Source organism: Tamandua tetradactyla, chromosome 17 (assembly GCF_023851605.1).
Source record: "Tamandua tetradactyla isolate mTamTet1 chromosome 17, mTamTet1.pri, whole genome shotgun sequence".
Taxonomy (NCBI): domain Eukaryota; kingdom Metazoa; phylum Chordata; class Mammalia; order Pilosa; family Myrmecophagidae; genus Tamandua; species Tamandua tetradactyla.
Window position 1 is genome coordinate 74,873,618 of NC_135343.1, and position 14,004 is coordinate 74,887,621.

The 14,004-nt window shown below is 39.8% G+C and overlaps 1 protein-coding gene across 1 annotated transcript in view; it reads right to left on the bottom strand.

The window, feature by feature from the left end:
- Positions 1 to 4,415: 4,415 nt before the first annotated feature.
- The window catches only part of CFAP97D2 (CFAP97 domain containing 2), a 36,377-nt gene continuing 26,788 nt past the window's right edge, over positions 4,416 to 14,004 (bottom strand). The window contains exons 3-4 of the mRNA XM_077135129.1: positions 13,167 to 13,247; positions 4,416 to 4,676 (exon numbers count right to left, since the gene is read on the bottom strand). Of these exons, the coding sequence (XP_076991244.1) occupies positions 4,554 to 4,676; positions 13,167 to 13,247 (204 nt within the window). The 3' untranslated portion in view covers positions 4,416 to 4,553. The remainder of the gene's footprint in view (positions 4,677 to 13,166; positions 13,248 to 14,004) is intronic.

A 14,004-nucleotide genomic window follows, 5' to 3' on the forward strand; every position in this document is an offset into this window, starting at 1 on the left:
TCATTTCTTTCACAGTGTTGACTTTTGCTATTGACTATCTGGATATAGATAGATAAATCTACATTTTTTTTGATCCAACTAATTTTCAGCGTTCTGTTAACAGGCAGGTTTTTCCTGTAAGTGGAATGTTTCTTTTCAGTCCAGTGAGTTAATTGGGTAAGTGTCTTTATTAAAGAATGGAGCAAACCGGGAAATGAAATAGCAAGTTAACAGGGCCAAGTTAATGCACTCTTGATAAAAATGGTTGGATTGAATTCCTGCAGTGCTTCTATTAAACTAATAGCATAGAGGCATCCCACTTCTAACATCACTTTGGTATGGGCCATTAGCTGAAGGATACTGGGTGTAGCCTACTTCAGAACTCCATTGTAGTCAGTATTCCTGTTAAGCTGAATTCATTGTGATTTTGGACATTTGCAGCTACCACATTGTATTCACAGTATACCATTCAGAGCTGAATGCATGGTAAGAGAGAGCTTTCTATATGCATGCAGCATGGAACTATTTGATTGCTTTAAAAAGCCAATCAAGTTGACAATAAGATGGTCTACAAGATGGGGAGTTGCATCCAGAAATGCAGAAAGGCTCAGAGAAGAGATATTCAGACATGCTGTCTTATGAATGAGGGAACCCAGAAGGAGTCAAGTCAAGGGACACACTGGACAAATTCTTCAGGTTCTTGTGGTATCACCCAAGGGGGATAATAGAGCCAAGGCAGATACAAATCACAGTTTTATTATCTCTGAGGAGGCCCTGTGAGATTTCCAAGGCTGCAATTTGAAACAGCCCAACTTTGGGGTGTCCACCAAATGCATCTTCATGTAGTAGAGACTGAGAACTTGTCTTCATGAGGTGCTACAAAACCAAAAGTTATTTTGTAACTTTGCGTGTTACCTGGAGACATTTCTGGTAACTCTAAAAAGATCAGACAGCCATTTTTACCCTTTCCATCTTAACCTCTGATTTTCAATCTTGGTCTCCCAGGTGAAATTTCTGAGGTCCTTATGACACTTAGGGGAGCACATGTCTGGGGTGTATATTAATAGACATAGGATCACTGACTTTTTAGCCTAACTTCTAAGCTTCTAGACGTGTTTCCACAGCCTCTGTGTTCTTAAGTTCTTAAGATCCTAGAACGTAGCTGGTGAATAATGAATACTAAATAACATCCATTTTCTATAAAGCTTTGAAATTTGCCTCTGAGGTATTAAAATCTTAGACTCTATACCCTCATTTCACCTGTTCATCCAGTACACACTTACTGATGGCCTCTTAGGTTCCACGGTGTGAGCAAGATAAGTGCAACTCTTTCCTCATGGAGCCAATGGACTGTGCTGGATTCAGCTTTACTGGCATCAAAATTGCAATTCATATGTTCCCTTCTAATGTCTAAGGACTGAGTTAACTTCCACATTACCAGATGCATTAAAAAGTTTTGATGACCCTTCACATATAGGATAAAAATAATGTTTCACTTCCAAGAAAAGCAGATGTGCTGGTTTGAAAGGATGTATGTCCCCTAGAAAAGCCATGTTTTAATCAAAATTCCATTTCATAAAGATAAAACAATCCCTATTCAATACTGTATGTTTGAATCTGTAATTCGATCATCTCCCTGGAGATGTGATTTAATCAAGAGTGGTTGTTAAACTGGATTAGGTGATGACATGTCTCCACCCATTTGGGTGGGTCTTGATAAATTTCTGGAGTCCTATAAAAGAGGAAACATTTTGGAGAATGAAGAGATTCAGAGAGAGCAGAGCAGAATGACATAGCCACAAGAAGCAGAGTCCACCGGCCAGCAACCTTTGGAGATGAAGAAGGAAAACGCCTCCCGAGGAGCTTCACGAAATAGGAAGCCAGGAGAAGAAGCTAACAGATGATGCTGTGTTCATCATGTGCCTTTCCAGATGAGAGAGAAACTCTGTGTTCACCATGTGCCTTCTCACTTGAGAGGGAGACCCTGAACTTCATCAACCTTCTTGAACCAAGGTATCTCTCCCTGGATGCCTTTGATTGGACATTTCTATAGACTTGTTTAAATTGGGACATTTTCTCAGCCTTAGAACTGTAAACTAGCAACTTCTTAAATCCCCCTTTTAAAAAGCCATTCCGTTTCTGGTATATTGCATTCTGGCAGCTAGCAAACCAGAAGAGCAGATATTAGCATCCGGGAAACAGCATGGTATAGTGGCAGGATCAAGCTCAGGGCTGGAGAGCCAAGAGTGGAAATGGGGCTGCGGCCACCTAACTTCTTTGCACCTCAGTTTGCATGTCTTTGTAATGGGAATTATAATATTAACCTTCTGAAGATAAGGTATTGTAAGGTTTGGGTTTGGCCGGGTTTAGTTGGGTGTGTTTGTCAAATAGAAAAAAATGACTTGTTTTAGTATGGAGCTAGCTGTGGGTAAATTTTCAAAGGCTGCCCTCTGTTCCCCTCTCTCATCCCTTTCCCACTTGCTGATGTCTGGTCCCTTTCTGCTCCCCAAGTCTGATCCCAGGCCTTCCTTTGGCTTTCTGTCTGGGATACCTCCCCTGGGTCAGGCATCTCTTTCCATTTATGTAAAATGATACTTCCTGCTGCCTTTTCTCTTTCTATCCTCCCACATGTTCTCTGTGTGACAGAAATCAAGGGGAAAGTAGTCATTGATTATATGAATTCACATCCAGGTATGGGAAATTTCAAACGGAAACTCCAGGCGGCGGGCAAGAGAACCTCTTCAGCCTTGTACATTCCCTGCTCCCCCAGGCCCACTCCCAGGATTGAGTTGTGTGGGATTAGCTGTTTTCCTAAACCACTTGATTAACAGCTTTAAGGCAAGCAGCACCAAACAGCAATTTTTATTCTGAGGTTAAGGCATCCTTTCTAAAAAGCAGAATGTGATTCCAGAGCCATCATAAACTACCCCAGGAAAATTTGCAGGCTTGACCTGTAGCTTCAGGAGATAACTTGACAGGGGCTGGAGAGGGGTACAGCTAGGAAGCAGGGGGCCTAACTCCTGACACCCTAGGATCGCTGCCCCTGCCCCATCCCAAATCTTCAGCATGAGGCACCTAATTACCTCTGATGAACTGAAGACAGATTACACCGGACTGGCCATTTAGATGAAAGCCAAGACAACAGACTCAGTCCTCTGGCTCTAAGTAATTTCATTCTCACATGGCTCTTTCTGGTGAGCCTACGGAGTCCTTCCACCAGGCTCAGGGGTGCCTGGGGATCAATTAGATTGTAATTAATTATGAAAAATGGAAACTGCTTTGAGCTTCTTCAAGACAGGTTTTGAAAGGATCAACCACTTCTGAAAAAAAAAACTTCCTAGTTATGCATCATAATCACCATTTTGCATTTAGCTGGGAATGCACACGGATCTAACTAGTCAGCATTTCTAGTGATTTGTATGAAGTCAGTGGGATAGAGGACGTATTTACCTTGGAGAATAATGACTTTTAGGAGTAATAACTGTCTCTAAAATTTAAAGAATATGAAGACCTGGTTGAACCCTATCTTTACAGAGGGCAGGACTCAAAGAAACAGACTTCACCTTCAGCTGCGTTATTGAAGAGCAGCACTAGCTTATCAGGCTAGTGGTTGCATCTAGAAGTCTGTAAAAAATGACTGAGTAGATTGAAATACTAGTGATCAGTGAAAGGGGATGGGAAGGGGTATAGGAAAAAAAATGAGGGGAACAAAGGTTAAAATATAGTGGGTAGATGGAAATACTATGGTCAATGAGAGGGAGGGGGAAGGGGTATGGAATGTATGAGTTTTTATTTCTTTTTCTGGAGTGATGCAATGTTCTAAGAAATGATCGTGGTGATGAATACACAACCATGTGATGACATTGTGAGCCACTGATTGTATACCAAGTCTGCGATGTTCATATGTTAAGAATGTTCATGTTTGTATGTTGTTTTGTTTTGTCAATAAAAACATTTAAAAAATAAATACATAAAAGCAGTCACTGTCCCATGTAGACACTGGAGCATCTGATCTTTCATATTTTTCCCAGACAGGTTGGATGAAAACAGTCTGCTGGCAGAAAAACAAGAACATTTTGCTACATTTGGAGATTGAGATTGCAACGGCTTGGGTTCAAATCTGCAATCTGCCACTCCCTAGCTGTCATCTTGGATAAGTTATGATGCCTGTCTGTGCCTTGGTTTCCCCATCTGTAAAACGAGAATCACAATAGTACCTACCTAATTGGATTAGTGTGAGAATTAAATGAGTCAGATGATTGGAAAACTTTGAATAGTGCCTGATCCAGAGTAAGTATGCAGCAAATAGTAAGTTACTCTTTTATGTCTCCTCTTTAGTTGGGGATAAGGGAAATGGCCTTTGTCTCCCTCTCAGGTAAAACTTTGATTCATGAATTAAGAGGAAAAGGACACTTCTTTTAAATAAGTCTCTCTTGGGATGCTTCTGTCCTCAAGTATAAGGTCATAGACAGCTATTCTTCTCCAGAGCCAGCAACCACCTCCTCCGGGGCCAACACTGTGGGGGGGTATTTTGATTTGGTGTGACGGCCCTGGAATGCCACGTTGCCTGATTGTTACCTTCTGTGCTTGTAGTCATTCCTGTTGTCGGTCTGTCCCTTGGTCCTCATGATGTAGGATATCTTGTCCAGAAGCAGGCGGTTGTCCCTGTCGATGATGGAGAGCCGCTCCTCCTCCAGCTGTGAACAGACACGCAGCCTTGTAGGAGTACAGTACGCACTATTACTATGCTGCATATTTAAGCAGATTCCTTCAATCTTACATTGTCTTTGACTCAACACACTGTGGGTTTTAACATCGTCTCATTTAAATATTAGCAAGTGCTGGTTTGGCACTCTTCATAGTATCTGTGACATGTGCAGACTCAGACTTCTTTGTCTGTGAACTGGAATACATTAGGATGAAGCCAAATTTTACGTGCTCAGAGTGGAAGTAACAATGAGGATGATAAAATTTCTTATAAAATTAGGTCACCCTCAAAAACTCTGACACATGATAGTGGCACCTACAGAGGAAATCATATCTTAAAAGAGATATTTTTTTCCTGCTCAGAAGAAGAGAACACTGGATCCAGAGGAAAAGAGTATGCTTCTTGTTTGAGGTTTTTTAATTGACTGATCTGCAGATTTGCTCAAGATTGTTCAGATTTTGTTCTGTTCACTTCAGATCTTATCACTTAAGTATGTAAAACCACATGGCGTGACTGTCTAGGACAAAGATGGTGGCCTAAGATGCTCCAGGGTGCCCTTGTCCCATAGCAGCCTTGAAGAACTAGCAAAAACTGGCAGAGTCATTTTTATTAAAACTCAGGAAAACAGTTAAAGGGTTGCAGTAACTGGGTGAGTGCCAATTCAAGAAAACACAGTGTTAAAAACAGTTGTAGGAGGGCAGTGCGACGGTGGTTCAGTGGCAGAATTCTCACCTGCCATGTCGGAGACCTGGGTTCAATTCCTGGTGCCTGCCCATGCAAAAACAAACAAACAAACAAACAAAAACAATAGTAGGAGCTTGTGGCCACTCTCCCATACTCTCCCCAGCACAGCATGGAGCCAACCTGCACTTCCCTTGTGGGAACCTGTTCCTGTTATGGAGAGAGCAGAGTAGCCCTGTGGTAGTTAGATTCAGGTGTTAAGTTGGCCAGGTGAAGGTGCCTAGTTCTATTGCTATGGACATGAGCCAATGGCACGTGAACCTCATCTGTTGTTGATTGCATCTGCAGTCTGCTAGGAGGCGTGCCTGCTGCAATGAATGATGTTTGATTTAATTGGCTGGTGCTTAAATGAGAGAGCTCAACGTAGCACAGCCCAAGCAGCTCAGCATACCTCACCTCAGCACTTGCAGCTCAGCCCAGGCCTTTGGAAATGCAGAAGGGAATCATCCCAGGGAAAGTTGCTGGAACCCAAGGCCTGGAGAAAAGGCCAGCAGAGATCACCCTGTGCCTTCCCGTGTAAGAAAGAACCTCAGTTGAAAGTTAGCTGCCTTTCCTCTGAAGAACTATACGTTAGCTAAATAAATCCCCTTTTATTGAAAGCCAATCTGTCTCTGGTGTGTTGCATTCCAGCAGCTAGCAAACTAGAACAGATTTGGTACTGGAGAGTGGGGTGCTGCTGCTGTTTGCAAATAGCAAACATGTTGGAATGACTGTTTAAATGGATGAGGGGAAGATTTTGGAGGAACTGTGAAGAGAATGATGGAGAAGTCCGGGAGTGCTTGAAGAGACTGTTGGTGTAAACGGAACCACTGCCAATCTGGACAAAGGGGGACACAAAAGGGACAAATTGGAGTTTGCAGAGTGAGAAGCATAGAGCTCAGGTCTGAAGCCAAGAAACCTCAGCCAGGAGAGTGAACCCACCCATATACATACATGGAGAGGGTGAGTTTACCCTGCAAGGTGAGGATGAGTCTCCCACCTCGTTGCAGTGGAAGAGTCGTGCAGCCTCAGGCCTTGGAGAAGGTACAGCACACTCCTTGAGGACTGGGGAGAGCCTGGCTGCCACCACATGGAGGGGTTGAGTGTGTGTCCTGGCAATGGCAAAGAGCCCAGGTATGGCCCTGATGCTCAGAGAGGGTGGAGCTGAGAAAAAGGTGGTCTCCTCTATGTCCCCCGAGGTTGATTCAGAAAAAGGCAGGCCGCTACATAAGCCTTTGGAAAAGGTGGGACTGCCACTTTCTAAAGCCAAAGGATAAATGGCTTTCAGGCTTTGAAATCCAATGGTGTTTACCCTGCATGTTTCATATTTCTGTTCTTTCCAATTTCTCCCTGTGGAAATGAAAACCTGTATCCTGTGAATATTCACCTTTGCATATTGGCACCAGATAACTTGTTTTGAGATTCATAGGTCCACAGCCAGAAGAGAATTTTTTGCACTTTAATATTGTTTAAGGTGATGCATGTAGTTGCCAAGTTGACAAGGGGTGGACATGTGGTAGTTAGATTCAGGTGTCAACTTGGCTAGGAGAATGTGCTTAGTTCTATTGCTGTGGACATGAGCCAATGGCATGTGAACCTCATCTGTTGTTGATTGCATCTGCAGCCGGCTAGGAGGCATGCCTGCTGCAATGAATGATGTTTGATTTAATTGGCTGGTGCTTAAATGAGAGAGCTCAACTAGTACAGCCCAAGCAGCTCGACATACCTCATCTCAGCACTCGCAGCTCAGCTCAGGCCTTTGGAGATGTGGAAAGGAATAACCCCAGGGAAAGTTTTTGGAACCCAGAGGCCTGGAGAGAAGGCCAGCAGAGATCATCCCTGTGCCTTCCCATGTAAGAAAGAACCCCTCAGTGGAAAGTTAGCTGCCTTTCCTCTGAAGAAATAACAAAATAAATCCCCTTTTGTTAAGAGCCAATCTGTCTCTGGTGTGTTGCATTCCAGCAGCTAGCACACTAGAATAAGCCCCTATGCACATACTGGGGTACCTGTAAGTCAGTACTAATCTGTCAGATGGAAGCTGGAAAATGAACCAGGAAACTCTCTGGCTCACCCTACCAGAACTTGCCTTGCAGGCAGAAACAGTCTGTGGAAAGCTAAAGCAGTGTAAGAAAAAATTAAGGCAAAGCAGCCTTGGGTAAAGAATTACCTGTTTTAATTCATAAAATAGAGCACCCAGGAGGAGGAGAAATACGATTCCATAGGGAATAGAGTGGGTATTCGAATTCCTGGAAATGGGGAAATTCCTAAGACCACAAGCGAGCACCAGCCAGGACAAGACACAGGCTCAGAAAAGACACGAAGAAGACTCTGCACTTAACATTCACCTCGGGTTCATCTCGTAGGAGGGCTAAACTCTGAAGAAATGCACCCGTCAATGCAGAGCCATTTTGCAAAGGCTGTGAAGGATATTTTATTGTGTTGGCTTGTTTGTTTTTGTTAGCTTCTGTCTTATCACTAGCTGGATATAAACCTAAGAAACAGACGGTTCAGAGTTACACTTCAAGATATTAAAATGTACAATGTGTGCAAATAAAGATTACAAGACAGGCGAAGAAACAGAAAATGGTGGCACATTCAAAGGAAGATCAACAAAGAGGACTTTAAATATATGGGACAAAGATTTAGAAGAATGATCCTAAATATGCTCAAGGAGATAAAAGAAAAAGTCTGAGAAAGTTTAATGAGCAACAAGAAAACAATGAATAAACAATATTAGAATCTCAACAGATACAAAATTTAAAAGGAATCAAACATAAATGCTCAAGTTGAAGACCACACTATCTGAAATGGAAATGTTCCTGGAAAGTTTTAACAGCATATAGTAGCTGGCTTCAGTGAACTTGAAGACAAGGTAACTGAAATTATTCAGCCTGAGGAGCAAGAAAAATAATGAAAAAAAGGTGACAAGAGCCTAAGAGACCTGTGGGGCACCGTCAAGCATGCCAGTGTATGCGTTATGGGGACTCCCAGAAGGAGAAGGAGAGAAAGGGGCAGGAGTGGCAGAAAACTTCCCGAATTTAGCGAAAGACATGAATATGCATATTCAAGAAGCCCAGTGAATCCCAAATAAGATGAATTCAGAGAGCCGTGCCCAGACAAATAGCAGTCAAACTGTTGAATGTCCATGACTAAAAGAGATTTCTAAAAGCTGCAAGAGAAAAGCAATATGTTTTGTACCAGAAGGTCCCAAGGTGATTAAGTTCCAATTTCTCATCAGAAACGAGGGAGGCAAGGACATGGTAGAGTGAGATATTTAAATGCTGAAAGAAAATGATTGCAACCAAGAATCTTATACCTGCAAGACTTTCTTTCAAAAATGAGGGAGGAATAAGACATTCCCAGATAAAGAAAAGTTGAGGGAGTTTATTACCACTGGACCTGCCCTACAAGCAATGGTAAAGGTGGTTAATCAGACTGCCAGGAAAGGTCTAGACAGTTTATCAAAGTGGCATGAGGAGATAAAGATCTCTTATGAAGTTGGCCACATTGGTAATTAAAAATACCAGTACTATTTAAAGTATTTTTTGGCATGTAATTCAACTTTTTACTAGTTTTAAAATGAAATGCATAAACAGAATAAATTTGTGCTCTTGCATATACAATATATAAAAATATAATTTATAATAAGTACAAATTGCAGGGGTATAAGAACAGTGTTTATGTATGATATTGAAGTTAAGATGGTATCAAATCAAGTATTATTATAAATTTAGGGTGTTAAATTTAAGCTCCTTGGTTACCACAAAGAAGATACATGAAAAGTATACAGAAATATATGAGAAGGGTCTCAAAATGATATATATTTTTATAGTATAAAAAATATTAAAGTTGGCATTAACAGAAGAACAGAGGAACAAAAAGTCTAAGACCAACAAAGACGAAATAACAAAATGGCAGAAGAAAGCTCTGTGTTATCAGTAGTTACTTTACACTGTCCAGGGAGAGGCAGAGGCTGGCAAAATGGATACTAAAAGCATAACCCAAATATGTGCTGCTAATAGAGACTCACCTGAAATTCAAAAACAAAAGTAGGTTGAAATCATATGCTTATTTTGGTGAATTTTTGTCTCCTCCACTAATAACTACATGAGGCCAGGAGCTGGTTTGGTTTAAAGTTGTCACCATACCCATTCAGTATATATTTGTACAATCAATGAGAAACATAGAATGCTAGACACTGAATTAGATGAGACTCAAAGGTTACCTAAGTCACAAAAGGTAACTATCATAATTCAACATTTGAAATCACAGTCTAAAAAATAATTCCAGTTACTTTAAAACTAATTGTGTATTGTTTTAGCTGGGTGGTCGCAAAATTCTTTGAGGAACCTTTAAAATCTGGATTCTCAACACCTGTATAAACCCCTGAAACTAATAAGGATAACTGTGGGATGGGTCTACATGAAGCTAATAAAATTGGTTGCTTCAAGGGAGGAAGACCGGATGACTGAGGAACAGGGGTAGGAAAGAGACTTTTCACTGATTCCTTTCTCATTGTGAAGCATGTGGATGTATTACCCATTCAAAAACAAATCAATGATAAAAAGTAGGTTGAAAGTGAAAGGATGGAAAAAAATAGTAACCAAAAGAATTTTGGGATAGTTATACTAATATCACAGAAAACAGAATAAGTCGAAAACTTTTATGAGAGACACAGAAAGTCACTATATATGATAAAATGGTCAATTCAACAAAAAGTACCAATTATAAACAAAAATGTACCTAATGGCAGAGGCCCAAAATATATGAAGCAAATTTTGACAGATATGAAGGGAGAAATAAATAGTTCTACATTAATAGTAGGAAACTTCATTACACCACTTTTAGCAATGTATAGATCATCTGGACAGAAGATCAGTAAGGAAACAGAAGACCTGAAAATATTCCAAACCAGCTTGACCTAACAGACATATTAAACATTTCACCCAACAGCAGCAGAATACACCTTCTCCTTTAGTACATATGGGTCATTCTCCAGGATAGACCATATATTAGGTTGCAAAACAAGTCTCAAAATCCTAAATTATTAAATATCCAAAATTATTGAAATAATACAATGTACCTTCTCCAACCACAATGGAACTAAGCTAGAAAGTAATAACTAAGGGAGAACTGAAAAATTCACAAATATGTGGAAATTAAAGAACACGTTCTTAAACAACCAATGGGCCAAAGGAAAAAAATCACAAGAAAAATTAGGAAATATCTTGAGGTGAATGAAAACAGAAGCACAACCCAGCAGACTGCTTTTATAGAATGCAGAAAAGGTACTGCTGAGAGGGATATTTATAACTCTAAATGCTTATTTAAAAAATAAAGATTTGAAACCAGAGACCTAATCTCACAATTAGAGGAGCTAGAAGAGGAAATTAAACTCAAAGTGAGCACAAGGAAGGAAATGATAAATGTTAGAAAGAGCTAGTGAAACAGAGGATTAAAAAAAACAATAGAGAGAATGAATAAAATCAAAAGTGTGTTCTTTGAAAAGATCAATAAAATTGAAAAACTTTTAGACTGACAAAGGAAAAAAGAGAGGACACACATAACTAAAAACAGAAATGAAAGGAGGGATATTTTTATCAACTCCCTGAAATGAAAAGGAATATAAGAGGATGCTATGAAAAACTGTACACCAATAAATTAAATAACCTAGATGAAATGGGCAAATACCTAGAAACAAACCACCTACACTGACTCCAGAGAAAATAGAAACTCTCAACAGACCAATTACAAGTAAGGAGATTGAATCTGTAATAAAAAAACCTTCTAATAAAGAAAAGCCCAGGACAAGATGGTTTTATTGGTGAATTTTACCAAATATTCCATGAAAAACTGATTACCAATCTTGCTTAACATCTTCAAAAAAATTGAAGGGAAGATACAATTCCTAACTCATTGTATGAGGCCAACATCACCCTAACATCAAAGCCAGTTAAAGATACCAAAAAAAGAGAAAGTTACAGACAAACCCTTTATAGATATGACGTAAAAATCCTCTTCAAAATACAACAAACTGAATCCAATAGCACATGAAAAGAACTGTACATTATGATAAAGTGGGATTTACCCAGATACAAGGGTCATTCAATATAAAAATCATTTAACATAATGTATCACACTAATAGAACAAAGGGAAAAAACACATGATCATCTCAATTGATACAGTAAAGACATTTGACAAAATGCAGCACCCTGCTTGGTAAAAAACCTTAGACTACTAGGAAGAGAAGGAAACCTCAACATAATGAGGTCATGTATGAAAAACCCACTGCTAACATGATCTTCAAGGGTGAAAGACTGAAAGCTTTCCCCCGAAGACCAGAAACAAGACAAGAGTGTCCACCATCACCACTGCTACTCAACATTGCACTGGAGGTTTTAGCCAGAGCAATTAAGCAAGAAAAACAAACAAAAGCCATCTGAATTGGAAAGGAAGAAGTAGAACTTTCCCTAATTGTGGATGACATGATCCTATACAGAGAAAATCTTGAAAAAATCCAAAATGAAGCTACTAGAGCTAATAGGTGAATTCAGCAAAGTGGCAGAGTACAAGATCAAATGCAAAAATCAATATTGTTTCCCTACACTAATAATGAACAATGGAAAAGGAAATCAAGGGAAAAAATCCCATTTACAATAGCAACTAAAAGAATCAAATATATAGGAATAAATTTAACCAACTATGTAAAGGACTCGTACACAAAAACTTATAAAATTCAAAGAAAACCTAAATAAATGGAATAGCATTCCATGTTCATGGATTGGAAGAATTAATATTGTTAAGATATCAATTCTACCCAAAGTGATTTACAGATTCGACACAGTCCCAATCAAAATTCCAACAACTGCAGAAAGGAAAAAGCCAACGATCAAATTTGTATGGAAAGGTAGGGGGGCTTTGAATAGTCAATACCACCTTGAAAAAGGAAACAAAGTTGAGAGACTCATACTTCCTGATTTTAAAATGTAGTAGAAAGCTACAGTAAAATGTAGCAGAAAGCTACAGTAATCAAAACAGCATGGTCTATGAGGATAGACATATTTTAGATTATAAATGTATATTGCTAGAAAAAACTTTGTTAAAAAACCATAGGACTGTAAAGATTGTGACCCCTAACGTAAGCTATGAACTCTAGTAAATAGCATAATTATAATACTATTGTTTCATCACTTGTGTTCACACACTAATGCAAAGCGTTAATAATAAGGAAAACTGGATGTGTTACAGGGGGAGTATATAGGGATTCTGTATTTTCTGTATGATTTTCCTATAAATCTGCAACTTCTCTAATGAAAACGAACAAACAAACAAAAATCTCCAAAAACCCCATGGCCTGTTGCTTTTGGGGTCCTCGCTATCAGCATAGCCATGAGATTCTTACCCACACCAGGGGGCCTAAACTTCAAGAAATAAATATTCTGAAGTGATCAAGAAATGGTCGGGTTTGTAGGAATGATACCAGCGACTCTACAACTGTGCCATATAAATTGCCACCCGTCCATGCATTTCTCCCCTCCGACCTCCTCTTTTTCCTCAGAGACGTGAGGCAGATCTTTGGTGCCAATTACCAGTCAGTTCTATTCAGGGTAACGGACATTAATTGCATCCTAGATTGCATTGTGACTTTGATGAATTACTTGTTTATCCCATTTTAGGCCTGCCTTTTCCACTTTCCTGGGTTTTTAGCTGCACATGTTCTAGTTAGCTCTTAACTTAGAAGTGGAACTGAAAGGATACCTTCAGCTTCTTGAGTTTCAGGTGAAGGTGGCAGAAGGTCGGCGGGGCGTGGGTGTCCACCTGCGGCTTGGCATTCTGGACCTAGGGGACACAGCAAACAGTTGACCTAAGGGACAATTTTGCAAATAATTAAAATGCGCTTAGATTGTGCCGTTTCTGGGTTGTTAGCTTTGTGTACATTTGTAGATCATTATTCATGTTGTCAGAGAGTCCAAATCAGCCTATGGCAGAAAATTCTGCAAAAGGCTCGTGATTTGATTCAAAACCAGAATATCCCCAGAGCGGGGGGTGGGGCATCAGGCATTCATCAGAAAGGAGCCTACACTGCCATTTTAAAGTGGAGAATTAAGTGTGTACAGAGTGAGTATTCATTAAATACTAACTGCCAGGTGACGTTTCAATTCTGTACTCTATCGCCAAGAGGTCTTTTCTGTAGTGAATGATGTTCCTGGATCCACCTCATTTTGAATTCTGAGCCTCCAGCAACACTTTCAGGATGAGTGCCTTAAACAGTGATTCACTGCAAAATAATCCCTACAGAGTGTCCTATTAGAAAATTTACCAAAAAGTGACTTCTTTTTGATAAATTTATATTTTATACTTCAATATGTGATAGATGAAATACACAAGGGCTATGTGCATTATTATTTGCAATAAAAAGGAACTTCCCTATAAATTAGATATTTACTTATAGATCATTAACTACTGGGATCTTTCAAGCTAATAATCTGAAAACTGCAGCATTAGGAACCTTTACTGTCTGAGGACCAAATCCAGAGAAGGTCAGTGGTGATCACATAAGCATTACACATGCTGGGAACTCAAGTCTACCCTGGCA